Here is a 24,810-nt window from a genome sequence, read left to right on the forward strand (position 1 = left end):
GGTTTGGTTTCTTTACATGCAACAGTGGTGATCACAGAAACGGTGTGGGTATAAAACGAAGCCAGGCGGGCAATGCGGGGCCTGGCTGGGGCAGCCCTAAAGGGCTGGTTGTGGGGAAGCTGGTGGTTGGGCAGCCCGCTGGACCTGACTTCTGGGGGCCGGGGACGTCGGAGACGCCACACATGAAAGCAGGAGGACACAATCTCCGCTTGACTGGGTAGGAGCTGTCCCAGCTGGGGAGAGCGTGGCCTGCTGGGACCTGACGTTTCGCGGTTCCTGCTGGGATGCCTAGCTTCCGAGAGCCGCTATTGGTCCCGCCCCGCGGACCGACGAGAGAAGCAGCCAATCAGAGAAGGCAGCGTGCGGAGCGTGCGGAAGCGGAAGTGAGGTTTCCGTGGAGACAGCGGAGCCTACAGAAGGCGGTGGTGGCGGCGGCGGCGGCGGCGGCACCTGCGAGCTGAGGCCGGGGCAGGGCATGGCGGCGCCCACGGCCCTGTGAAAGCAAAGCGGCCGAGGGGCTCGCCATGCGCCGGCGGCCCTGACATGGGCGCCAGCGGCTCCAAAGCTCGGGGCCTGTGGCCCTTCGCCTCGGCGGCGGGGGGCGGAGGCCCGGAGTCGTCGGTCGCTGAGCAAGCTTTGGTGCGGCCGCGAGGCCGAGTCGTGCCCCCCTTCGTATTCACGCGCCGCGGGTAAGGGCACGGATTCCGCCCCGGGGAGGACAGGCGGGCAGCGGGGCGCTCCCCGTCACAGGGAGCTCCAGGAGGAGTCGGATGTTTCGGGCACCCGTGGGAGCAAGGGGTGGGGAAAGCAGAGCAGTCAGTCCCTAGCGATCTGGCTGCTTGGAAGGTCTCTCTAGGGGAAGAGTGGGCCTGAGGCTTGTCCATGGGCGGGCACGGTAAAGCTGAGCTGGAGCCTCCCTGAGACTTCAGAATTTCTTTCTTTCATCCCCTTCTGCCCAGCATGAAAGTTGAAGGCTCCTAGCCTCCCTCTCCCCCAATTCTTCTGAAGGAAGAATAACCCTGTTTTGACTGGTTTCGTTCCCCACCGTCGTGGGGTTAGACCTCTGAGGGTAGTAGCCGCGAAAGTAGGACTGGGCCCCAGTGTTGAGGATGGAACCTTGGTAAAAAGACCTTCACCCAGGTATGTTCTTCACATCTGGAGTACTGACCTCCCTTCTCTTTTTCCACGGGTCCAGATAGGAGCGCCATACTGGCCTCCTCCTTGTGGGCCAATGGAAATGGTACTCAAGTGATGTTGGAGATTTGGCTGTAGATATTAGGGAGACTCAACAGTGGTAGTCTGGCCACACCAGCCATCTGGGGTGGGTGGGGAGGATTCAACCTTTTTCTCTTTAGGCTCCCTTCTAGTTCAGGCATCTGACATCTCAGGTTGGCCCAGGGCCAGCAGCATCTTCTGGAGAGAGACACGTGCCCAAGCCATCATCCTGCCCACTCTAGAAGTCCTGGGTGAAGACAAGGGCCTGATGTTGGAATGGCTGCTTTTGTTGAGCAAACCAGTGATGAGAACTGGCTGTGGCTGCCATGACAACGTGCTCTGATTGATCCCTCTTCTGGGAGACTGACAGAGTAGCACTGGCTACCATCCCACTCCCCACTTGCTTCTAGTAGACCCCAAGCCCTAAACAAAGGATTCTTCGGGCATATTATCCTCTCTTCCTCCCACCAAGGTTGCTCCCCATTTGGAGGTGGGCGCATTTCCCTGTAGTCTGGTCATTTGCCATGACTGGGTGTGGGGCTCCAGCCCAGCCCGTTCCCTCTCTCTCCACACAGCTCCATGTTCTATGATGAGGATGGGGATCTGGCTCACGAGTTCTACGAGGAGACAATCGTCACCAAGAATGGGCAGAAGAGGGCCAAGCTGAGGCGGGTGCATAAGAACCTGATTCCTCAGGTGAGGGTCTGGGCAGTGGTCATAGAGCCTGTGTTGAGTGTGTGGAGACCCCAGATGTGGTCTGCTGTCATGGTGGGATGTGCATGTCTTGGGGGAGGAGCTGGCCCTCACTAGCCTCTGTTTCCATGGCAGGGCATCGTGAAGCTGGATCCTCCCCGCATCCACGTGGATTTTCCTGTGATCCTCTATGAGGTGTGAGCCTGGGGAGTGGCAGGCATAAGCGCTCCCTACCCCACCAAGAAAGCCCCAGGCTCAAGGTGTGGCTTCCATTAAGGAACCTAAGCTGGGGCCACAACCCTGAATAAACTGCATTGGCCTGGAAACTTCAGCCGTGAGCAGGGCAGTCCTGCAGTGTTGGTTGGGTGTTGGTTTATATGTGGACAAGAGGTGGCTGGCGGCTGGTGAGGGCTAATGGCAGAGTTACCAGCCCACCTTCCCCAGCAATCCCTGCAAGGTACATGGCAGGGCATATGCTGGTCAGGAATACCTGGTTCCTGCACCCTTGCCTGGCCTGCTTTCTTCCAAGCTTGCCTAGGGCCCAGCCCTGCTAGGGACTACAGCACTTTACAAGCAAGGTCTGCCTTCTTCCAGCCCCTGCGCTGTGGGAACTGTACACAAGTGGGAACTTCCTTTCCCTCATTTCCTTTACCCCCTTGTTGGAGCATTTCAGCCGTTTGCTACCTCGATTCCTCCTATGTTGGACAGAGGTGGGGGGCAGTGCAAGCCTGATTCTTCCTGCCTACCTTCTCATCTGTTCCCACCCCCAGATGGATGGACAGTTTTCTGGCTGTTAATAGGAGATGGGACTGGTGTGGGAGGATTCTTCCTCCACCCAGGGCTGGACTGATCCCTCCCCACTGCAACTACTTATTGTCCCCCCCGCCCACACACACACACCCCAGCTGAGAGGGCATAAGACGGGAACAGGAAGGGCTATGATGCCTGTGCCTATGGGGAGTTGCCCCGGCCCACCTACTTTGTCTAATCCTCCTTGCCTTTGTACCAGCCCGACACTTACACACACCCCTGCCATAGGGAGGAGACCATCTGCCACCCTTTGGTGAGGGACAGCACCCCTAAGGTTGGTGTCAAAAGCTGTGAGGAGCCCACCACCCCTTTCCCTACAGTATACCCATCCCCCAGGATCAGTCAATGGAAGGTACTGAAGCCCCTGGGTAGAGACAGAAAGGAGAGATCAGTCATAAAGGAATACTTAAAATGTGAAAGTCTGTAAATAGTCTAGTCCATGATGTTGGGGCAGAGTCTGATTTCTACATCAAAATGACTTTTTTTTTTTTTTTTAATTCCTTACTGTGCAAGCTCTGTGCTTTTAAGAGTGTGGGAAATGGCTTGGGAAGGGCGGCCCTCAATCTAAGAAGGATGTTGTGTTATTTGTTTAGTTTCAATAAAATTATTTGTAGACCCTGCATATAAGAGTGGCATCTGCTGTGACATCCCATGTCTAGACTGGGCCACTGCAATGGCTCCCATCTTTATCATCGAGATGAGCCCCCCCTTGTGGCCATCCCAGCTGTGGCCAGCAGGTGGCAGTGTATTCACACACCCCTCACGGCAGGGCCCCTCAGAATGGAAGGCCACTCACTTGTCTATTGTGTTTAATAGGTGGAGACTCCTGGAATTGGAAGGCTTTGGGGTGCTTCACTAGGGATTGGCCCCATCTGCCTGACCTGAGGTGACAGCATTACCTCAGGTAGTTCTGGGACAGCTGTCTTGCCCCCAGCAATGCCAGCTGACGCCACATGAGGTCACAACACGAACCCCATGGACCTCCAGTATCCATCTTAAGTGCACAGCATTCAGCTGGGTGCCACCATGCCCTTGGCCTACCACCAGCCTATGTAGCCCCAACCCACCTGCTTCCTCCCAGGACTGTCTGTGGATACCACCAGGAGAATGGGTTTGGGGCTTCTGTTCCATCAGACAGAACTCACCCACTTAGTACTTTCTTTGTTCCTTGCTGACCCTGTGTTCTCCCCTCCTGCTGACCCTGTGTACATTCAGCCTACACTTCTCAGGCCCTGCTAGAAGGCTGGTTCCCTGCTAGGTTTGGCTATTGGCCATCAGCCCAAATTCCTGTTAGGAAAGAGGGAGTTCAGGGACACAGGCTTCTGGGTTTGGGGAGTTGGCCTGCCAGTCGTTTGGAGGCTTAAATTTGTCATATCCGGAGCAGGATCTTCCTGTGCAGCCTTTGTAGGTCTTCTTTGGGCACCTTCCCACTTCCCTGATAAGATGCCAGACATAAGGCCCTGTCATCCTCTGTTATCCCCCTTACTGCCCCAGGGCCAGGACTCTGCCATGCCAGATGGCATCCCATCTCCCATCACCACTATCCCAGTGTTGGGGGAACTCCCTGGGTTCAGCCTGCCCCAGCTGACCCCAAAGCTGGAAACAATGGGGGTCAGGGCAGTGTTCTTCCACTCCCTTCCACTGGGCTGTGTTCACTTCCTTCCTGCTGGCTGCCTGAGGAAGTGTCCCTGCCCTGGGACTGTCTGGTCTGGCCTTTGTTTCCCCAGGGGCCCCCACCCTTGCCGTTTCCAAGGCTTGTGTCCCTTATGGAGCCAGCACAATGGTATGGGGACACACCCTCCCTTGCCATGTCCTGGACTCCTTGGTCCTCGGTGGTACTCTAGGGTGTGTACCCAGTTTCCCAGTCTTCTAACATGGCCTTCTGTTAGGAGAGGGGCCCTGGCCTCAGGGAGGTGGGCCAGTAGGGTGAATGGGGTAGGCTGAGGGTGATTTGAGGGTGTGCAGTCTTGCTCACCCCTCTAGAACAGCCTGCTGGGATTCCACTGCAGCTTTGCCTGGGGCTAGTCCTGTTATGGGCACGCCCCTCCCATAGAAACAGCCTTTTTCCCAGCCAAGTTATGAGCTCCCTACTCTACAGTGTCTTGGTGAAGTTCACCCAGGAATCTGGGGGCCTATAGACCCCTCCCAGCCCCTGTCCCAACCCCCACGCTGCGCAGCATGTTACATCAACATGTTTTCCACTCTCACATTTGGGATGCTTCCGCTGTCAGTGGGAAAAATTGACCCAGCTCCTGGAAGTTCCCCAAAACCCCCCGCAGCCAGTTCCCTTCTTCACCACCTGCCTTGGGGGACTGTCAGCCAAGCATCCCACCACTGGGCCCCTTCACTCACAGGCTACTGGATTTGAGGACCAGCCTCACCCCCAAGGGGAGGTTAGGGAGAAGAGCTTTCAGGGTTAGGAAGCTGCCGGCATGGCGGAGGCTGTCACCTGAGCCAAGTCCTACGGCCTTCCCGTCACCTGGTGCAGTTGCCAGAGCCAGGGTATACTGCAGGCGGGGGGGGGGGGGGGGGGGGGGCAGCCAGCCAGCAGGGCTCGTCAGAGGGAAACAAGGTCAAGGCGGTCCCTTCCCCCGCGCTTGTTTCTGGCCCTTTCCTCAGAGGGGCAGCAGGAAGTGAGGAAAAAGGGTTGGGGCGGGAGCGGGTGGGAGGGGATGGGGTTTATCAAGTCGCCGGTGGGCTGCCCGGCGGGCAGCAGCTGGTGCGAGTAGCTTAGCTAGAGAGGCTCACCCAGGGAAGAAGGGAGGCCGCCGACCTACTGGGCCCACGGGCTCCCACACAGGTGAGCCCAGTGCAGGCGACTGCTCTGCACCCCCTTAGATCCGCTCACGGGAGCTCTTTCTCCCTCCCCTCCCTGGCGCGCAGACGGGATGGGCTGGTGATGCAGACCCAGGCCCTTTGGGGGAGCTGAGCCCCGTAAGGGGCAGAGGATCTAGACGCAGGGAGATCTTGGCCCGGTCCGGCTCCAAGGCTGCTCCCCAGCGGGAGGGGCTTGTGGGGCGAAAGGGCTCATGATACCGGGTGGAGACCGGGGGAAGCCCCTCTAGCCAGGCTGGCTCTCTGCGGTTGGGCCGGGTACTTCTGGGGGTAGCAGCCTCCTCAGGTTGAAATAAAGGCTGGGGGGCTCCTACAGGCCTCCAGAGAGCCTGGGCAGGAAGGAATGGGAGCCCAGGCATGGGCCTGTCCCGAATGCAGGTCGCGTGCTGGGGGCCCTATCCCCAGGGCCCGCTGGGCTTACAGACCCCAGCGGAACCGGCCACGCTGCGACTCAAAGGTCGTGTTGCCAAGACAACCCACAGCCTCCGCCCAGCCCAGCAGGGGCTGAGAGGCTGGTGCTTAGCCCCCTCCCCAAGACTAGCAGGGGGCGGGGCTTCCCTTCAGAATGGAATGGGGGGAAGGGAGCCCTGATATGTAGGGGACTGGGTGTTGTAGTCCTGGGAGGTCCGAGGTCGGCACTGGTCACTGTCTCTCTTTCCAAACTAATGGCCGCAGAGCTGGAAGCCACACTCGCGGGTACAGGGCCAGATCCTCTGCTGCCTCCAGCCAAGGCCCCGGGTCCCTCAGCACCACCTTATGGACGGGCGAAGGAACACCACCTTCTTTCTTCCCTCCGCGACTCCAGTCCCTATCGCTGTCCCTTTAAGTGGCTGGTCGCGCGGCGGAGCCGGGAGGACTGTACCACCGGCCGCGAGCTGGCGGGGGAGGATATATTGGGCTGATTAGAGCTCGCGCCTCAGAATCCGGAAGAAAGCCCCATTCGGAGGGGCCTCACGGCCCCAGATGGATGGCCACATTCCTCGGCGGAGGATCTGAGAACCTTGGAGGCCGAAACGCGGCACTGGCTGCGTGAAAGTCAGGAACACCTTCCCGCCCAGGCCTCAAGTCCTGCCCCGGGCCCACCTCCGCTCTGGATTCTTAAAGAGCCCGCGGGCCGGGGCTTGGGTGGGGGGGGGCGGAGCAGCAGAGGCGCCGTGCCCGGGCCGCGCCTCGGCGAGCAGCTAGAGTGGGCCGGGCTGGGCCGGGGATGGCGGTGGTCATGGCGCGGGTCCCGGCAGCGCCCCGCGCGAGGTGAGGGCGAGCAGTATAAACCTAGCGGCGTTCCCACACAGGCTGAGTTCTGGACCCCCCGGGATGCGCCCAGCAGGACGGCCCAAGAACCCTCCCCCCACCCGGCCCGGCTCAGGCCCCACGTGCGGGGCGGGGGCGGGGTCCCGCACAAAGGCCAGGCGAAGTGAGCTCCTCCCCGGACCCGCCTGGCGGGCGGGCGCGCGCGCGCGCATTCCCGGCGGCTGCGTAGGGAAGGGCCGGTTCGCTGGCGCCGCCGTGGGAGGTCCGCCGCCCCTTTGTCCCGGTGCGGGCCTCCACCAAGCTTGGGAGAGTGTCTGCGCTCGAGACAAAGTCCTGACAGCCCCGCTCTTCTGCCGGGCGGGTGCTACACAGATACCAGTTCCGCGGCTGTGTTCCAGCTTCCTGGTGGCTGCATGAGCTGTGCCCTGCCTTATCCAAATGCTGTCATTTCTCTGGATCGGGAATTCTTCACGGGGTACAGAGTGGGCCTCTGGTTCGGGGCTTTCTGAAACCTTGTGTTGGGTGGTATGCAGATATCTCTATTTCTGAGCAGTGAGTCCATGGTTCAGTCTGCCAGTTCTGAGTCACAGACCTACCTGAGGTCTCTGCCCAGCCATAAGCCACCTGCTCCAGGAAGGAGCCCTATGTTCCTGGCAGTGAGTTTCCAGGGTGTCTTGCATTCCCCTCACTGGCCTGTGGTCTCTCAGATCTGTAGCACTCACCTAACAGGGTCTGAACAGCCTGGGCACCGTGCCCCAACAGAGCCTGGGCTGTGGGAGTGTGAATAGGTTTGGGGTGGGCACCTCCAGGATTTTGTAGACTGACTTGCTCTCTCCCATCTTTCCCCCAGTTCCTGAGCTGGTGCCAGACAGGTGACACCATCTTCCTGCAGCCCCCAGCATGTGGGCAGGCCTGTGCCCTGCCGTCACACTGGCCCTGGTGTTGGTGGCATGGGCCACTCAGCTCAAGCCCACAGCGCCACCCATCTTCACCGGCCGGCCCTTCGTGGTAGCATGGGATGTGCCCACACAAGACTGTGGCCCTCGCCTCAAGGTGCCCCTGGACCTGAAGGCCTTTGATGTTCAGGCCTCACCTAACGAGGGTTTCGTGAACCAGAATATCACCATCTTCTACCATGATCGGCTGGGCCTGTATCCACGCTTCAGTTCCATGGGACGGCCTGTGCACGGGGGTGTGCCGCAGAATGGCAGCCTCTGGGCGCATCTGAAGATGCTGCAGGAGCATGTGGAACACTACATCCGTACCCAGGAGCCCGCGGGCCTGGCGGTCATCGACTGGGAGGACTGGCGGCCCGTGTGGGTGCGCAACTGGCAGGACAAGGACATATACCGCCAGTCGTCACGCTGCTTGGTGTCTCGTGGCCACCCTGACTGGCCGACAGAGCGCGTGGTCAAGCAGGCGCAGTACGAGTTTGAGTTTGCCGCCCGGCAGTTCATGCTGGAGACACTGCGCTTTGTCAAGGCCGTGAGACCACGGCACCTCTGGGGCTTCTACCTCTTCCCCGACTGTTACAACCACGACTACGTGCAGAACTGGGAAACCTATACGGGCCGCTGCCCTGATGTCGAGGTCTCCCGAAACGACCAGCTGGCCTGGCTGTGGGCGGAGAGCACAGCCCTCTTCCCCTCCGTCTACCTGGATGAGGCCCTCGCGTCCTCCACCCACGGCCGCAACTTCGTCAGCTTCCGGGTTCAGGAGGCCCTCCGTGTGGCTCACACCCACCACGCCAACCACGCGCTCCCGGTCTACGTGTTCACGCGACCCACCTATAGCCGCAGGCTCACGGGGCTGAGCGAGGTATGTGCCTTCGGCGGCCCTGCCTTCCCCCGCCACCCCCAACAACTGTGGGGGTGGGGGAGGCAGGGGGCCTCCTGCCCTCCAGCTGACTGGCTGCTCTCCATCCCCTCGCGTCACTCTCTCTGTGACCTTGTGAAAGGGTAGCATCATTAGGTCCATTTTGCAGATGAGAACATTCAGGTCGAGATGCTGAGAAATTTGCCCAGCACATCCAGGGCAGAGCAGGGACTTGGGACTAGGCTCCCTGACTTTGGAGTTCATCTTGATAGATACATCCTAGATTTGAGTAGGCCATTGGCTTGGGAAATGGAAGCCTGAGTAGGAATGCAAATGGCTTGCACATCTAGTGAGAAAGGGAAACAGCCTCTGCCTGAGGGTGGGAAGGGGTACGAGGCTGAGGGGACCAGAAAGTCAGAACAGGGTGGGGGCCTGTCCAGCCTGTCTGGTCCTCATCCTGTGGCCTCAGTCTTCCCCAGTGACCGTCCTCCTCCCACACAGATGGATCTCATCTCCACCATTGGTGAGAGTGCAGCCCTGGGCGCGGCTGGGGTCATCCTCTGGGGGGATGCAGGCTACACCACCAGCACGGTGAGTAAGACCCCCCCCACCCCAGCCTACTAGAGCGGAGTCTGCGGGAGTGGGGGACAGGCAGAGAGTTGCAGCTTTCGGCTGCCTACCTCAAGGTGGGCAAACCAACCTAGATGGGGCCCTTTGTCTGTCTCCCTCCCAAGGCGCCTCTGGTCCCAACAAAGAAAGAGTCCCTCCCCTATTCCCAGGAAAGGGATCATGCTGTCCTGAACAGCCTCAGAGGTCCACCCTTCCCTCTTACCCTACCCCCATGCCCTGGGCTCACCTCTGGAGCCACCTCCTTTCTCAGTGGAAACGGGCGGTCAGGGCTGGAGCACGCATGTATGTGAACACATGTGCATGCTGTTACAAGAATGTACAGGCACTGCAGGGTGAACACAGAGTTTCTATCTGGGCCTGTGGGTTAAGGCCACTGACCTGATCCCTGGCCTCTGTCCCCAGGAGACCTGCCAGTACCTCAAGGATTACCTGACACGGCTGCTGGTCCCCTACGTAGTCAACGTGTCCTGGGCTGCCCAGTATTGCAGCTGGGCCCAGTGCCACGGCCACGGGCGCTGTGTACGCCGTGACCCCAGCACCAGTACCTTCCTGCACCTCAGTGCCAGCAGCTTCCGCCTGGTGCCAAGCCACGTCCCGGGTGAGCCCCAGCTGCGGCCGGAGGGGGAGCTCAGCTGGGCTGATCTCAACTACCTGCAGACGCACTTTCGCTGCCAGTGCTACTTAGGCTGGGGTGGCGAGCAATGCCAGTGGGACCGTACACGGGCAACTAGGGGTGCCCATGGGGCCGGGGCTGGGTCCCACCTCACCGGCTCGCTGGCTATGGCAACCCTGGCCCTGACCTGGACTTTATAGGGATCTCTCACCCGGCTGCCGGGCAAGCTGGCCTCTGCCACAAGGGCTCTGCTGGGCACATAGGAGCCTGCAAGAGGTGGACAGACTGGAGCCCCAAGGGGGCAGATCCCTGGGGATGCCTGGTAGGGCATCCATACCAGCTCTCACCCCCCTGTTCTAAGGGGGAGGGGCAATTCCCTGAGAGACCCCTTCTCTCCCTGCCAGAGAGGAAGGGGGCTCAGCTGGGCCAGAGAGGACCTGACCCTACTCTCCTGCCCTTGGATAGTTTATTATTATTATTTTGGGGTCTCTTTTGTAAATTAAATACAAAACAACTGCTTCTGTGCTTAGACTGTGTGCACCTAGGCAGGACATGTGACAGAGATCCCAGTGTCTCTCAGGTTTGAGCGCAGCTCTGTCTCTATGAGACCCTGTGCTGGGGACTTCCTGAAGTCTGTCAAATGCACTCCGTGGAACCTGGAGGCCCAGAGCTGCCCATTCTGCAGCTGCCTGCTGAGGACCGGGAACAGAGGGATTCAACATTCCATCCCAACACCCAGGGTCTTGCTTTCTCCATATTGATTGGAAAGTGGTTGGGCCCAGCCTTCTGTGAGGGACCAGGCTCATTGTGTTTCTGCTCCTTGCTTCTGGGTCCCCCCTGGCCCAGTGCCACTCACCTCGCCTTGCCCACCCAGGGAGAACGGGGAAGTGGATATTTGATCTTCCCTAGCTGGGCAGGCAGCCAGACTACCCCTCCTTGCTATTCCCATAGGCAAGGGCGTATCTTCCACTCCCTGCTCCCAAGGGCAGTGGACTCCAGCCCCACATACCTCTCCCCAGCTGGGTCACAGGTCTCCACTGGGGTTTGGGACCTGAATCCTGAAGTCCTGTCCCTGACCCACTGCAAAGATTTATGTTGGGGCAAGAAGGAGACATCTTGAGTCTGGGAGCAGAGACCTTCTTAAAGGTCAGCTCCTTCCTGGCACTGGGAGAATGTGGCTTGTCCCTTGCTTTCCCAGGGGAGAAAAGTAGCATCTGGAGTCATCAGACCAGCTCCGGCCTGCTTCATTCCCCTGCTTCTGAAGGGGCTCAGCCATCAGACCCTCACTTGGGGTCCCCTTGTCCATGTCAGTGATGATACGGGCCCTGCCCTCAGCAAACACTGGCTGTGGGAAGACAGACTCAAGAAACAGCCAGGTAGTGAAGGGGGGCAGCCCAGCCACAAAGACTCAAGGGAGGTATCCTTGTGGAAGTGCCTTCTACAGTGAGTTTTAAAAGGGGAAGGGGAAGCTTGAGACAAAATGCAGGCAAAGGCTGGAGGAAGTCGGAACACAGCTGAGACTGAACACAGCCTGGCTCGGGCTCAGCCTCAGTCCTGGGCTGCGGCATGGCCAGGGTGTTAACTGCAGGAAAGGCAGGAAGGGCAGGAAGGGCTGCCTTCGAGCGCCACCACGCCTGACTTTGCCTGACGGCGGTGACCGTCTCACCTGTTCAGCAAACAGCATACACATGTACCTGGGCTGGGCTGGCCTGCATCCGTGAGCAACACCAGCAAAGGGCCCTGTCCTCCTGACGCACACCAGATACAGAGGCCAAGTCAGAGGCAGTCAGCAGAGCAGAGCCCGGAGCAGCAAGCCCCACCACGCTGATGCCAGCTCAGGTTGTAAAGTGATCCTCCTCCCTCTGGCTGACAACAGCTGAGCGACAGCAGAGAATGGAGGGAAGGGGGCCAAGCAGTAGCACGGGGAAGGCAACATCAGTTCATGCGGTGCGGGGAGAAGGCTGAGGCGGAAGGATGCCCAGCCCTCATGGCCACGGTGGGGAGAAGTCTGCTGGACAGAAGATGCAGGTGTTGGTCTATAAGGTCATGAGATGATGGAGCCAGCCAAAAGAGGGCAAGGAAGAAGCTGTGGCTTCCTGCCCTCGTTGCCCTCACACCTCTTGACTTCCCCTACCCAGCTGTGACCCTCAAACACACCAGTGAGCTACCCTACCCACATCTGTAACACCCAGAATCCATGGCCTTCCCCACCTAGCCAGGACTGCATAGCCAGCAAAGCTGTGGTTTCCCCTACATGTATGACTTTACATGCCTGTTACCTCCCCCAAACACCTGTGACCTGTACCTATCTGGCTGGGACCCCTCCAGGCAAACCTGTGATCACCTCACATCCCTTTCCAGGAGGACCTGGACAACAGCCTTGTGGAAGGTGCAACTCGGGGACAGCCACAGCTGTGGGTGGGTCAGGGTAAAGCAGAGTAAGATGGCTCAGACCTGGGGTGTGCACGTCACCAGAGAGCAGGCAGGGCTGGACCACGAAGCTGGACAGACCCCAGACACACACGGCACTTGGGCCAGTCCGGCCAGCGGAGCACAGCAGGGGTAGTTCTGTCTGCAGGGCTCTAGGGGGAGCATCTGGGGAGCATTTTCCTGCCGTTCCACCATTGGAGTGTCTCCCTTCAACCGAGGCTGCTGGAGGTTGCTGGCCTGACAGTTGGCTGAGTTGTGCCAATCGCGGCACTAGGTTTCTGGGGGCACCCGAAGGTACTGTGAACCCTCAGGGAGAGGGAGTTGGGGCTGCCTTGATGCTCTCCCCCACTTCTCAAGAATTGCGCCAGGCTCCCTGCCCCTAATGGTCATCACTCTGTGGCCCTGATTCCTGAATAAAACAGCAGCTACCACCTCTGTGGTGAGATCCTGTGCTGGGGTCCTCCTCTGGTGCTGTCAACTTCTCCATCCTAGCCTGGGGGATGGAGTGCAGAAGGTAGCAGGCTATCACTGACTCACTGGCCACTGTGCTGCGGGGGAGGGGTATCCCTAGCTCAGGCTCAAACTGGGCCCTAGACTCAGGCAGCACTCTCGCCCAGACCAGGTCCATGAGCTTTCCCTCACCACACCCTGGCAGGCGTGCCTGGGCCTGGGCCTGGGCCTGTGCACCTAGCAAGTCTCAGTAATCAGTTTCTGAATCAGCAAACAAGTGAAATCACAAAGGAATGAACAAGCATGTGGTCACTGACACACCCAGGCTCACCCAAACACGGGGTCTCAGTCACGAGACCACGGACTCTCACACCCAGTTCAGGTACTGGGTCCGCACTTGAACACGCACACACTACTGGGCCTTGCGCAGAGGCCTGGGCTGTAGCTGACCAGGGCTTCACAAAGACACATTCGCTGATTGGCCCCAACGTCATAGACAGTGCCTTTTAGACTTGTCCCTAAAGCAGAGGGGAGTTAGTCACCCCCCACCTAGGGCAAGTGGGTATAGGGCCTGGGGTTGCCATACTTCCAGGGGCCCAAGAAATGTCTTCACTTTTTCAAGCAGAGGAAAATATTTACTCATAATGGAACATAGAATAATGACTTCAGTCTGGATGGTACCTGTCCTTGCACCAGCACAGTTTAAAATGCATTTTTTAATTTTTTTTTTTAAGATTTTATTTATTTGACAGATCACAGGTAGGCAGAGAGGCAGGCAGAGAGAGAGGAAGGGAAGCAGGCTGAGCAGAGAGCCTGGTGCTGGGCTCCATCCCAGGACCCCGGGATCGTGACCTGAGCTGAAGGCAGAGGCCCCAACCCACTGAGCCACCCAGGTGCCCCTCATTTTTTAATGTTTTGAGGAAGGGGTCCACAAAGGTAAAAGTGCCCAAGGCCCACAGATGATATAAGGCAGCCATGCAGGAAAGTGTGCTCCCTCAGGATAGGGTACCGAGACACCCAGACTCTGCTACCACACACAGACCTGCCCAGCGGGGTCTGCCACCCAAGCTTCCACCCCCACCCGGATCCAAAGAAAGCCACAAAGCCGGCCTGGTGTTGACCTTGTGGGCGGGGCTGCTTCCGGCCCAGCCCCACCTCCCACCAAGGCACTCTTAGGGGTGCCAAGGCAGCCCTCTGCGGGGCTCAGCCTTCCAACCCACAGCCTGCCCCTCAGCCCTCCCCCAGACTGGGTGGCGTGACCCCCCCCACCCCCTACAAAAGCTCAGAGTTTCCAGCAGCAGCTTCCTCTGAGTCTGGTGCAGCTGGGGCCAGAGTTGAGGAACAGAATCTTGCTGAGCCCTGCCTAGGCCCTCCCGCTGGGGTCAGGAAATCTGGAGGATGAGGCCCTTCAGCCCTGAGGTCAGCAGGGACAAGTGGGCAGACTGGTGGGTATACAAGAGGGTTGGGCTGACCTGTCCTTGGTTGCTGAGCATCTCTTCTTCCAATGGCTGGCCAGGATTCCTAGGGGAAGAGACAGGAAAGGATCCCCCCCATCAGTCAGGTCAGCCTGGGGGCCGAGGGCCTGGCTCTCAGCCGCACTTCTCAAAACAGAAGTGGTGGCTTCTGTGGCTCTTGGGGAAGGGGATTGGTTAGCGTAGGCCAAGGCAAAGCCTATGGGAGGCAAGAAGGCAGAGGTCCCACCCTCGAGGCAACTCTATGTGCCCTCCAGTGGCAGCGCTCCCCCTGCACGCCTTTCCTTTGCCCTCTGACCTCCCTGAGCCCTGAGCCAAGGTCAATGTTTACCCAAAGTGGAGCAGGGATGGATTAATAAGCAAGGGGCTTGGCCAGCCTTCTCTAAGCAGGGGTAAGAGTGTTCAGAACCTGCTCTCAGCTTTGCCTCCCCTGGCCAGGTTTCCCTAGACCTATCCTCTGCCATGGCAATCCACCTGCTTCCCACCTACGCCCTCTTCCTGAGCTTGCTCAGCATGGCTAAAGGCTCCAGGAGCCCCATGGTACCCAATCAGCCCTTCACCACCATCTGGAATGCAAACACGCAGTGGTGCCTGGAGAAGTACAGCGTGGACGTGGATGTCAGTGTCTTCGATGTGGTAGCCAACCCGGGGCAGACCTTCCGCGGCCCTGACATGACCATTTTCTACAGCTACCAGCTGGGCACCTACCCCTACTACACATCTTCCGGGGAGCCTGTGTTTGGTGGCCTGCCCCAGAATGCCAGCCTTGAGACCCACCTGGCCCGCTCCTTCAAGGACATCCTGGCTGCCATCCCTGCGTCCGACTTCTCAGGGCTGGCGGTCATCGACTGGGAGGCGTGGCGCCCACGCTGGGCCTTCAACTGGGACACCAAGGACATTTACCGGCAGCGCTCCCGGGCACTGGTCCGGGAGCAGCACCCCGACTGGCCAGCTCCTGAGGTGGAGGCAGCAGCGCGGAACCAGTTCCAGGAGGCTGCGCAGGCCTGGATGGCGGGCACACTCAGGCTAGGGCAAGCACTGAGGCCTCGTGGCCTCTGGGGTTTCTATGGCTTCCCGGACTGCTATAACTATGACTTTCGAAGCCCCAACTATACTGGCCAGTGCCCACCGGGGGTCAGTGCCCAGAATGACCAGCTGGGGTGGCTTTGGGGCCAGAGCTGTGCCCTCTATCCCAGCATCTACCTGCCTGCAGAGCTGGAGGGCACAGGGAAGGGACAGATGTACGTGCGGCATCGCGTAGGGGAGGCATTCCGTATGGCTATGGGTGTTGGGGACCCCAGTCTGCCGGTGCTGCCCTATGCTCAGATCTTCTATGACGGGACGAACCGCTTTCTGCCCCTGGTGAGTCTCCTATGACCCCACCCACCTTGTAGCCTACTTTGTCAGGCATTAGATCCAGTAAGGGAGGCCACACAGCCTTGGGGCACTTTTGTCCATTACTCCATTCCTTGAGTTCCTACTGGGTGCCAAGCTCTGTGCTCGGCAATGTTTTGGCCTTCATCACAAAGATGGAGTGCCTGCTGCATGGCACTCACAGGCTACAGTGACAGGCTTGCCTCTTGCCACGGGAGACTAGGGTGGCCCCCGGTGGGGGTTATGAGTTATTTGTCCCATCCAGTGGTGTTACAGCAATCTACTGTGGGGGGTAGGGAGGAGAAAAGCTGTGCTTTTTTCTCAGAGCTGTGCTGTCCCTTTCCCCAGGATGAGCTGGAGCACAGCCTGGGGGAAAGTGCAGCCCAGGGAGCAGCAGGAGTGGTGCTCTGGGTGAGCTGGGAGAACACAAAAACCAAGGTAAGCTCAATGAGCCCAGGATGGGGGGTTAGGGTGGGGGCAGGGGTGGAGCTGCCAGGCTGATTGGGAAGACCCTGGCTGGGACAGCAGGCTGGGGGCCATGCACTATTGTTGTGTGTCCCTGATGCTCCTCCTCCCACTTAGGAATCCTGCCAGGCCATCAAGGAGTACATGGACACCACACTGGGGCCCTTCATCCTCAACGTGACCAGTGGGGCTCTTCTGTGCAGTCAAGCCTTGTGCTCAGGCCATGGCCGCTGTGCCCGGCGCCCCAGCCACCCTGAGGCCCTCCTCATCCTCAACCCCACCAGTTTCTCCATCCAGCTTGCTCGTGGTGGCCAGCCCCTGACCTTACAAGGTGCCCTCTCACTTGAGGATCAGATGCGGATGGCTGTGGAGTTCCAATGTCGCTGCTACCGTGGCTGGAAGGGAGCACGGTGTGAGCAGCAGGGCACGTAGTGACTGGTCATACACCAGGATACACACATGGAGCTCCTGTTTACCTTAAAAATAAAGTAGTTATCGGGGCGCCTGGGTGGCTCAGTGGGTTAAGCCGCTGCCTTCGGCTCAGGTCATGATCTCACAGTCCTGTGATCGAGTCCCGCATCGGGCTCTCTGCTCAGCAGGGAGCCTGCTTCCTCTTCTCTCTCTCTGCCTGCCTCTCTGCCTACTTGTGATCTCTCTCTGTCAAATAAATAAATAAAAAAATCTTAAAAAAAAAAAAAATAAAGTAGTTATTTTACCAGCAAAAATGGGTTTATTTGGGAACAGGAAAGTAGTGCCATTTGGGACATGCGACCTGTTACAAAACCATGGGCAAGTCTGGAGAACAAAGAGGAGGAATGCTGTTTTAGAGAGGAAAGGGGGTAGTTGGAAGGGCCTGTTACAGAAAATCCACTGGAGTAAACTGGGAGTTTGAAGGGTGGTGGCAATGGCTTTTCATTGAGTTATGAGACTCTTGTTGGCTGGGCTGTTGTCAGGTAATGAGAAAACCTTTCCTCCCATTGCAGGTGTAAAGTAGGCTCCTTCCTGTTGGGTCTGCAAAGGGCTGCAAGAAGTGATATGTCTGAGTTCCCCCTTCTAGCCTCTCGACTTCACTTTATATTTTATTTTTAATTAACTTATTTGGCAGAAGGCAAGCAAGGAGAGCAGCAAAGGGAGAGGGAGAAGCAGGGTCCCCGCTGAGCAAGGAGCCCAGTTCAGGACTCGATCCCAGGACTCTGGGATCATGACCTGAGCCGAAGGCAGACACTTAACCGACTGAGCCACCCAGGCGTCCCTTGACTCCATTTTAAATGAGGTTTTCTTTATTTGATTTCACAGCCTAATGCAGTCTGAGCCTGACCACAGCTTTCTGAAGTACAAGCTATCACACTAGCCATGGTCACAGTCAGGAGTACTCTCAGAGACCATCAACACCACATGCCTGCACCTGCACACATGTTTACAGGCCAGGATAGCTGAAGGCTCTAACTCCAGCACCCACCCAGCAAGGTCATAAACATCTCCAGAGACTCCAGAGACACTGAGCCCAGTCTTTTTTTTTTTTAAGATTTTATTTATTTATTTGATAGAGATCACAAGTAGGCAGAGAGGCAGGCAGAAAAAGAGGGATGTGGGGCTTGATCCCAGGACCCTGAGATCATGACCTGAGTCAAAGGCAGAGGCTTTAACCCACTGAGCCACCCAGGTGCCCCCTGAGCCCAGTCTTTAAGCTGTAACAATCATGACATTGTAGCAAACTGACATTCACTGGGGACCTACTCCTCCCAAGTCCTATGTTAAGCATTTTAAGTGGAAAAACTCATTCAATCCTAACATGAGGTTGTGAGGAAACAGGCACACACTGAAAGGGTAAGCACTTTGCCCAAGGCTGCACAGCCAGAAAAATATGAGAAGCTTAGGTGGAACCCAGGCTGTCTAGCCATAGAGGTAAAGCCCTTTGGCTCCTCCTGTGTGTTGACAGTAACAAGCCCTGCACGCAACCTGAACCTGCTCACAGGTACCACCCTCGCAAATAAAGCAGACATGATTCTTGCTTCAAGAGCTATTAAGCGCCTAAAACGTACACGCGCTGGGATGCAGAGAGCACAGGAAAGGCTCGTCTCTCTCTGTCCTGATGTCTGTCCAAGGACGGCTGCTTCCGAGTATGGGACCCAAATTTCAGGAGGTAGCTCCGTTTCTACACAGAACCCTTTTACCCCTGGAGGCCAACGGGGTCCGAGACCTGCCTGAGCCTAGGGTGGGGCAAGACAAGGCAAGGCGGAAGTAGAACCAGGTGGAGGAGGGGCCCACTCGATCAAGGCTTTGGCGAGATGGGTCCCGGAAAGGCCTCGGCCGAACGGAAACCGGGAGAACTTAAGCGGTGCCCAAGAGCCAGAAACTTCGCCTGCCTTGAGCAGGGCACGGTCGAGGAGAAGGTGGAGCCTGCGCTGGGTCACAGCGTTGCTGCGCACGGAGCCGGGAGCTGTGGATTGGCTACGGCAGGAGAGACAGAGGCGGAGCCAGGGCAAAGACCCGACCTACGTCGGCCCCGTGTTATGACGCGCTGAACCGGGGGCGGAGCCTAAGAAGTGACGCGCGGAGGCGGGGTGGGATCTGGCGGCCTAGGGAAAATCCGGACCAGGTGGGGCGCTGCGGGCCGCGACGGCTGCAGTGCGTCCGCCACACCACTAGGGGCCAGCGCGGGCGGTCGGAAGAATCCAAACCACAGAGCGAGAAACCGGCCAGCGCGGAGCGAGGACGCGGAGCATCCCAGATCTTACCTTCAGCATGTCAGTACCTCCCTCTTCCCATGCGCAGCGTGTTCGTCCTCAGTGTCTCCCGTCCGCCCCACGCGTGCGGCCCTCAAGTGGCTATGCCGCCCCGCACGCCTTCCCTGCGTCTGTCGTTCCCTCCCAGAGCATGCCGAGCCACACCCACCCAGAGTCCAGCTCCCGAAGCAATCCCCCCCAAAAGCTCCACGGTTTGTCACCCACTAGGAGGGAGGGGGAAACAGCCACAGGACAGCCTTGCCGCCTCTCCCTGAGAATACATGAGCCCCGCCCACAGTAGGTGGGGTCGGCACTGAAAGGGTTAAGCCCGCGGGGACGTCTGGGGTTCCAAGCCTGCGGGCGGGTCCTGGGGCTTCCTCCCTCTAGGTCCGGGGCTGCGGCTGCTGAGGAGGTAGCTGATGCAGGTGAGGGGCTCACAGCCCTCTGAGTGGGGTATAGTGTGTGGGGGTGGGGGCTCCGACCTGGGCATGACCAGTGTGGAATTGGCCTCAAGCTTAGGGGACCTTCTTGGGAAGGTGGGGAAGGGGAGCTAGGACGTCATCTCTGGAGCAGGTGAGTAAAAGCGTGCGGCCCAGCGGATACCCCACCACCAGAAATCCCCCAGCATAGACCCTCCTGGCACCAGGGCCTGGGGTCGAATGGGCAAACAATGGGATTTAGGCAAACAATGGGATTTAGGCGCAGGAGGTCCGAGCCCCCAACCTGGTGGCCGTTGGACACCCTTGTGGATTTAGGAAGGAAGCTGTGGTCCTTATCTAGGGTGACTACGAAACTCAGGCCAGGGGGAACCAAGCCTGCAAGAGCCACATTGCTGTGGGACTGTGAGCCAGGCCCCTTGCAAGTGTTGTTGGGGCCCCATCTGAAGGGTGTCTTTGCCCAAGCAAAGTGTCCTGAGCTGCACAATGTCGGGGAGGGGGCAGTGGACTCTGTGCTGCAGCCAGGGAAGGCAGTTCAGGGAAGGAAATCCGATCCTAATAGATGGGTGAGTCGTGCCCCAGGATTGCTCAGGTAGCAGGCATGGCCCAAGCAGCCAAAAAGACTGGGACCAAGAATGTAGGGAAAAGGAAGGGACAGAGAGCTCTTGGGGTTAGCTGTGTTTCCTCCAAAGAGAATTCTGAATGGGCTAAAGTAGGGGGTGTTGGTGTCTAGTTTGCATGTTCTGTCTGATGGCCAGCCAGCCATGGTGGTAGGACTAATCCACTGTCCTGGGGAGGACAAAGTTGTAGCCACAACAGGCTGGGGCCAGGACTTTTGGGTTCTGCCCCAGCCTTAGCCTTTGGCCTCCCTCCAGTGTGGGGCAGGACACGCTGGATCTGTTTCCTCTGCTGTCCACCTGAGTCAGGTATAGGAGATGGTCTCCAGATTACCTGTGTCATCAGGTGAGTATAGGGACAAGGTATAGTTTAGTAGTTGCAGGATGCTTGGATTCCCTAGCACTTTGTCAGCCCCTCCCTGCCCCAACCCTGTCCTCCCTCTTGGTACAGCTTAACGTGGCTATTGTCCATAAGAGGAGCACCTTTGTGGTCCGAGGAAATACTATTGTCTGGAAACCATGCTCTTAATCCCTAGCCTTCCATTGAGCCACCTGCAACCCAGCAGGGTATGACCTTGGCTCTCAGCCTGACTCAGCTGAGCCTAGATCCTACATGTAGACCAGAGCTCACTCTGAGCCCTGCCCCCCCCCCCAAAGCTGACCCCTACCCTAGACCATGCACACCAGATAGAGCTGATCTTGAGTACCAGCCCAGTCGAGCTGACTCTGGATCCTGCATGCCAGCCAGAGTTGACCCTGAGATCCAACCTGGCCGCGCTGACTGAGGATCCTGCACACCAGAGCTGACCCTGAGCCCCAGGCTAGCTGAGCTGACCCCGGGTTCTGCATGCCATCCAGAGATGACCCTCAGTCCTGGCTCCACTGAGCTGACCCTGGATCCTGCACACCAGCCAGAGGAGACCCCAGCTCCCAACCTGGCTGAACTGACCCTGGAGCCTGTGCACTGCCGACCTGAGCTCCTGGATGCCTGTGCTGACCTCATCAATGAGCAGTGGCCCCGAAGCCGAGCCTCCCGCCTGCACTCCCTGGGCCAGTCCTCAGATGCCTTCCCCCTCTGCCTAATGCTGCTGAGCCCCCGCCCCACACCCGAGTCACTGCCCATTGTGGTGGGTCATGCCCGCTTATCACGGGTGTTGGACCGGCCCCAGAGCCTCCTGGTGGAGACAGTGGTGGTGGCCCGGGCTCTGAGGGGCCGTGGCTTTGGCCGCCGTCTTATGGAGGGCCTGGAGGCTTTTGCTCAGGCCCGGGGCTTCCGCCGGCTGCACCTCACCACCCACGACCAGCTGCAGTTCTACGCCCACCTGGGCTACCAGCTGGGTGAGCCTGTGCAGGGCCTGGTCTTCACCAGCCGACGGCTGCCTGCCACCCTGCTCAAGGCCTTCCCCAGAGCACCCCCTCCCCGGCCACCCTGCACTCCTCCTAGTCTAACTGCCCAGACTGCCCCAAGAGCCCCCAAGGGGCCGGCACTGCCACCACCCCCTCCCCTGCCTGAGTCCTTGACCACCTCACCCCCACCTCCTGCGAGGCCCCCTCCACAAAGTCTGCTGGAGACACAGTACCAGGACCTGAGAGGATGCCCCATATTCTGGATGGAAAAGGACATCTGAGGGCTACCCATGGCAAAGCACTACTGTCTACAGGGTCGATGGACTGCTTAGGACACTACCAACCTCATATGGCCTCAGTACCCCATTCGCCATAGCTCAGTCCCTAGAACCTGGAAGCTGCTTGTTTCCCGAGCACCAGCAGGGCTGGGAGAGGCTCCACAACTGGGGCTCGGAGCTGTCAGTGTGGCTGAATAAAGGCTTCTGATGGGTGCAGCTGTGACAGTGTATTTGTTGACCCACTCCCACCCCCCATCCTTATCTTAGATCACTGTCTCTGTAAGATCCTTGGGATCCACCTTGGCCCTGAACCCTGGATGAAGGGAAGCCTAACCTTTGCCCCGCCCATTCTGCCAGGCCACTGTGACAAGGTGTCTGTCTGTTCCCTTCCGTGTTCACTCATCACCATTCACTGAGCACCTACTGTGTGTCAGGCCCTAGACTGGGCCCTGGGCAATGAGGAACTAGATGGATAGGGCCTTGATCCTGCCACAGGTATACAGTGGCAGGATCTATGTTGGGACAACGGGAACCTAAATACCCTCAGTCCATTTGGAAATCCGGGGGAGGTAATGTCACAGCAGAGATCTGAGTGCTAAGTAGGAGTCAAGCCAGGCAAGGGGGAGGGTGTTACGTGTTCCTGGGGCAGGGAACAAGATGGACAGAGGACAGAAGGGGACTGGTGAGAACTGTGAGTAGGCAAGGTGTCAGAGGGCACAGTGGTCCCATGACAAAGAGGGAGAGCATGGGAGGGGAGCTGCCCAGGCCGATGCATGGCGTGGCTGGTTTGAGGGGGCTAGAGGACTACAGGGGGGCCATATTTTCCCCATCCCCTCATCCTTGTGGGGAATAGTGGGGGAGTGTTCCTAGCTTTCCAGGCTGTGTGGAACGTATGGCCATGGAATCGGACTCTAAGCTCACAGCTCCTTTCTCCTGCAGGTTTCCATCCCTGGGGCATGATCATGCTGCTGGGCCTGGCCCTAGTGCTCGGAGTGGCCCTGGGCCTAGGGTTTGGCCAACCCCTGGTGTGGGCTCCTGAACGCCCCTTCTCTGTGCTGTGGAACATACCCTCAGCACACTGTAAGACTCGCTTCGGCGTGCACCTGCCACTAGAGGCCCTGGGCATCACAGCCAACCGTGGCCAGCATTTTCATGGCCAGAACATCACCATCTTCTACAAGAACCAGCTTGGCCTCTATCCCTACCTTGGGCCCGGGGGCACAGCTCACAATGGGGGCATCCCCCAGGTTGTCCCTCTTGACCGCCACCTGGCACGGGCTGCCTTCCAGATCCATCGCAGCCTAGGACGTGGCTTTGCTGGCCTGGCAGTGCTAGACTGGGAGGAATGGAGCCCACTCTGGGCTGGAAACTGGGGCCGCCGCCGAGCCTATCAGGCAGCCTCATGGGCTTGGGCACAGCGGGTATTCCCCGACCTGAGCCCCCAGGAGCAGCTCCATGAGGCCCGTGCTGGCTTTGAGCAGACAGCCCGTGCCCTGATGGAGGACACACTGCGGCTGGGCCAAGCCCTGCAACCCCATGGGCTCTGGGGTTTCTACCGCTTCCCAGCCTGTAGCAATGGCTGGCATGGTATCACTTCCAATTACACGGGACACTGCCACCCAGCTGCCCTTGCCCGCAACACCCAACTTCATTGGCTCTGGGCTGCCTCCAGTGCCCTCTTCCCTAGCATCTACCTCCCACCCAGGCTGCCACCCATCTACCACCAGGCATTTGTCCGAAACCGCCTGGAGGAGGCCTTCCGTGTGGCCTCTGTTGGACACCCACATCCTCTGCCTGTTCTGGCCTATGCCCGCCTCACACACCGGAGCTCTGGGAGGTTCCTGTCTCGGGTGAGTAAAAGTTGAGATCTAGGGGTCTGAGTGGGGAGGCATGAGTGGGGAGGCAAGGCCCTGACTGAAGAGAAGACCTTGCCCCAGGGGAATCTGATGGGGAGGCTCTGATCTAGTTCTTCCTGGGAGGTCCCATTCTGGAGCATCTGAAAAGGGAAGTTTGGCTCTGCCTTGGAATATCTTGAGGGGGAAGGCAAGCCCAGCCATTGGAGCCCTCGTCTGAGGAGAAACATCTTCTGAGTGGAGGACCGGAGAAGCCACTTAGAGGCTCAGTGCCAAGGAATCTTACTCTAGATGTGAAACCTGATCATGGCGATGAGCCAGAAAAGTTTCTCAAAGGTGGAAGTAGGCCCGGTTGGATCTGGCCAGTTCAGCCCTGGCTTAGCTGTTCTTTGCCTCCAGGATGACCTTGTGCAGACCATTGGTGTGAGCGCAGCACTCGGGGCAGCCGGCGTGGTGCTCTGGGGGGACCTGAGCTTCTCCAGCTCTGAGGTGAACATTGTCCCTCCAACCTGCCATGCAGCCCATGCTAGAATCCCAGGGTTGGGGAAAAGACCATGTCAGAGCCACGGAGCAGGAGCACTGATACATCATTCCCCTTTCTTCAGGAGGAGTGCTGGCATCTCCATGACTACCTAGTGGGCACCCTGGGCCCCTATGTAATCAACGTGACCAGGGCAGCCATAGCCTGCAGTCACCAGCGGTGCCATGGCCACGGGCGCTGTGCCTGGCAAGATGAAGGACAGCTGGAAGCCTTTCTGCACCTGCAGCCAGATGGCAGCCCTGGACCCTGGGAGTCCTTTGGCTGCCGTTGTTACCTGGGCTGGGCTGGCCCTACCTGCCAGGAGCCCAGGCCTGAAGCAGCAGCATAAAGCCAGAAGTTACCTGCTCCTGTGTCTCTTGTCCCTGCTGCCATATGTCTCTTGTCCCTGTCCCACACTTGTTCTATTCAGTTTATACTCAGTCCTCCCACACACACCCTCCACTTCCCATGGGACCCCTGGGAAGTGGAAGGGGCCAGAAAAAAAATGGTTTACCCCATTTTACCTTATTATTATTATTTTGCTTGCACCATTTCAAAACCAAAGTTCCTCTGAGATCACTGGATCCCTTCTGATAAGAAAGCAGCCCAAGGGAGAGTCAGCGTTTCAGATGGTTAGGGTTGCCAGCCCAGAGCTCTGTTCCAACTCCTCACCAAGTCCATGGAAAGGTCATAGGAGACCCATCCAGGGACAGGTAGGCTCCAAGATCTCGGCTAAGGTCTGTAAGTGCTAAGCTGTTGTCTTTCCTCTGCTTCATCATAAAGTCACTTTTTCCTTCACTGCCTAAGGTTTGACTGTTTACTCAGTTCTACCAAGCCCCACGCTCTTTCTGTGGCGAACGTCCAGCCTCAAGTGCCAAGAAATGCAGGTCCTGCCTGCCTTGGTAGGCTGCTCCAAGGCCGCAGCTTCAGAGTTAATGACTGTGCTGGGAAGCACATGGACACGGGAGGAGGGGTGGGT

The 24,810-nt window shown here is 58.4% G+C and overlaps 5 protein-coding genes across 11 annotated transcripts; all 5 read left to right on the top strand.

Moving 5' to 3' along the window:
* The first annotated feature begins 371 nt into the window (after positions 1 to 371).
* On the top strand, positions 372 to 3,340 carry TUSC2 (tumor suppressor 2, mitochondrial calcium regulator). Its single transcript, XM_082702667.1, has 3 exons — positions 372 to 689; positions 1,791 to 1,911; positions 2,044 to 3,340. Exons 1-3 carry the CDS (start codon positions 544 to 546, stop codon positions 2,107 to 2,109), a joined length of 333 nt encoding a protein of 110 aa, XP_082558793.1. The 5' UTR covers positions 372 to 543; the 3' UTR covers positions 2,110 to 3,340.
* Positions 3,341 to 5,105: 1,765 nt separating this feature from the next.
* On the top strand, positions 5,106 to 10,380 carry HYAL2 (hyaluronidase 2). Of its 3 annotated transcripts, none has more exons than XM_082702741.1 (4): positions 5,106 to 5,518; positions 7,655 to 8,622; positions 9,121 to 9,210; positions 9,652 to 10,380. In XM_082702741.1, exons 2-4 carry the CDS (start codon positions 7,705 to 7,707, stop codon positions 10,060 to 10,062), a joined length of 1,419 nt encoding a protein of 472 aa, XP_082558867.1. In that variant the 5' UTR covers positions 5,106 to 5,518; positions 7,655 to 7,704; the 3' UTR covers positions 10,063 to 10,380. The 3 variants fall into 3 exon arrangements, with proteins under 3 accessions (XP_082558867.1, XP_082558868.1, XP_082558869.1); XM_082702742.1 differs by lacking the exon at positions 5,106 to 5,518 and adding an exon at positions 6,367 to 6,804; XM_082702743.1 differs by lacking the exon at positions 5,106 to 5,518 and adding an exon at positions 6,382 to 7,279.
* A 3,507-nt stretch (positions 10,381 to 13,887) lies between these two features.
* HYAL1 (hyaluronidase 1) lies at positions 13,888 to 16,549 on the top strand. 2 transcript variants are annotated; one of them, XM_082702777.1, is made up of 4 exons: positions 13,888 to 14,161; positions 14,653 to 15,576; positions 15,937 to 16,026; positions 16,171 to 16,549. In XM_082702777.1, exons 1-4 carry the CDS (start codon positions 14,141 to 14,143, stop codon positions 16,483 to 16,485), a joined length of 1,350 nt encoding a protein of 449 aa, XP_082558903.1. In that variant the 5' UTR covers positions 13,888 to 14,140; the 3' UTR covers positions 16,486 to 16,549. The 2 variants fall into 2 exon arrangements, with proteins under 2 accessions (XP_082558903.1, XP_082558904.1); XM_082702778.1 differs by having other exon boundaries at positions 14,047 to 14,187.
* Positions 16,550 to 18,722: 2,173 nt separating this feature from the next.
* On the top strand, positions 18,723 to 24,634 carry HYAL3 (hyaluronidase 3). Of its 4 annotated transcripts, none has more exons than XM_082702796.1 (4): positions 18,723 to 18,800; positions 22,398 to 23,308; positions 23,711 to 23,800; positions 23,917 to 24,634. In XM_082702796.1, exons 2-4 carry the CDS (start codon positions 22,415 to 22,417, stop codon positions 24,178 to 24,180), a joined length of 1,248 nt encoding a protein of 415 aa, XP_082558922.1. In that variant the 5' UTR covers positions 18,723 to 18,800; positions 22,398 to 22,414; the 3' UTR covers positions 24,181 to 24,634. The 4 variants fall into 4 exon arrangements, with proteins under 4 accessions (XP_082558922.1, XP_082558924.1, XP_082558921.1 ...); XM_082702798.1 differs by having other exon boundaries at positions 18,727 to 18,800; positions 23,164 to 23,308; XM_082702795.1 differs by lacking the exon at positions 18,723 to 18,800 and adding an exon at positions 19,088 to 19,204.
* Positions 20,289 to 21,671, top strand: NAA80 (N-alpha-acetyltransferase 80, NatH catalytic subunit). The gene is given in 3 exon segments (XM_082702834.1): positions 20,289 to 20,476; positions 20,478 to 20,629; positions 20,632 to 21,671. Coding segments are annotated over 3 exon segments (1,056 nt in total). The 5' UTR covers positions 20,289 to 20,402; the 3' UTR covers positions 21,462 to 21,671.
* Positions 24,635 to 24,810: the final 176 nt, after the last annotated feature.

This window comes from Mustela nivalis (assembly GCF_964662115.1).
Source record: "Mustela nivalis genome assembly, chromosome: 1".
NCBI lineage: Eukaryota > Metazoa > Chordata > Mammalia > Carnivora > Mustelidae > Mustela > Mustela nivalis.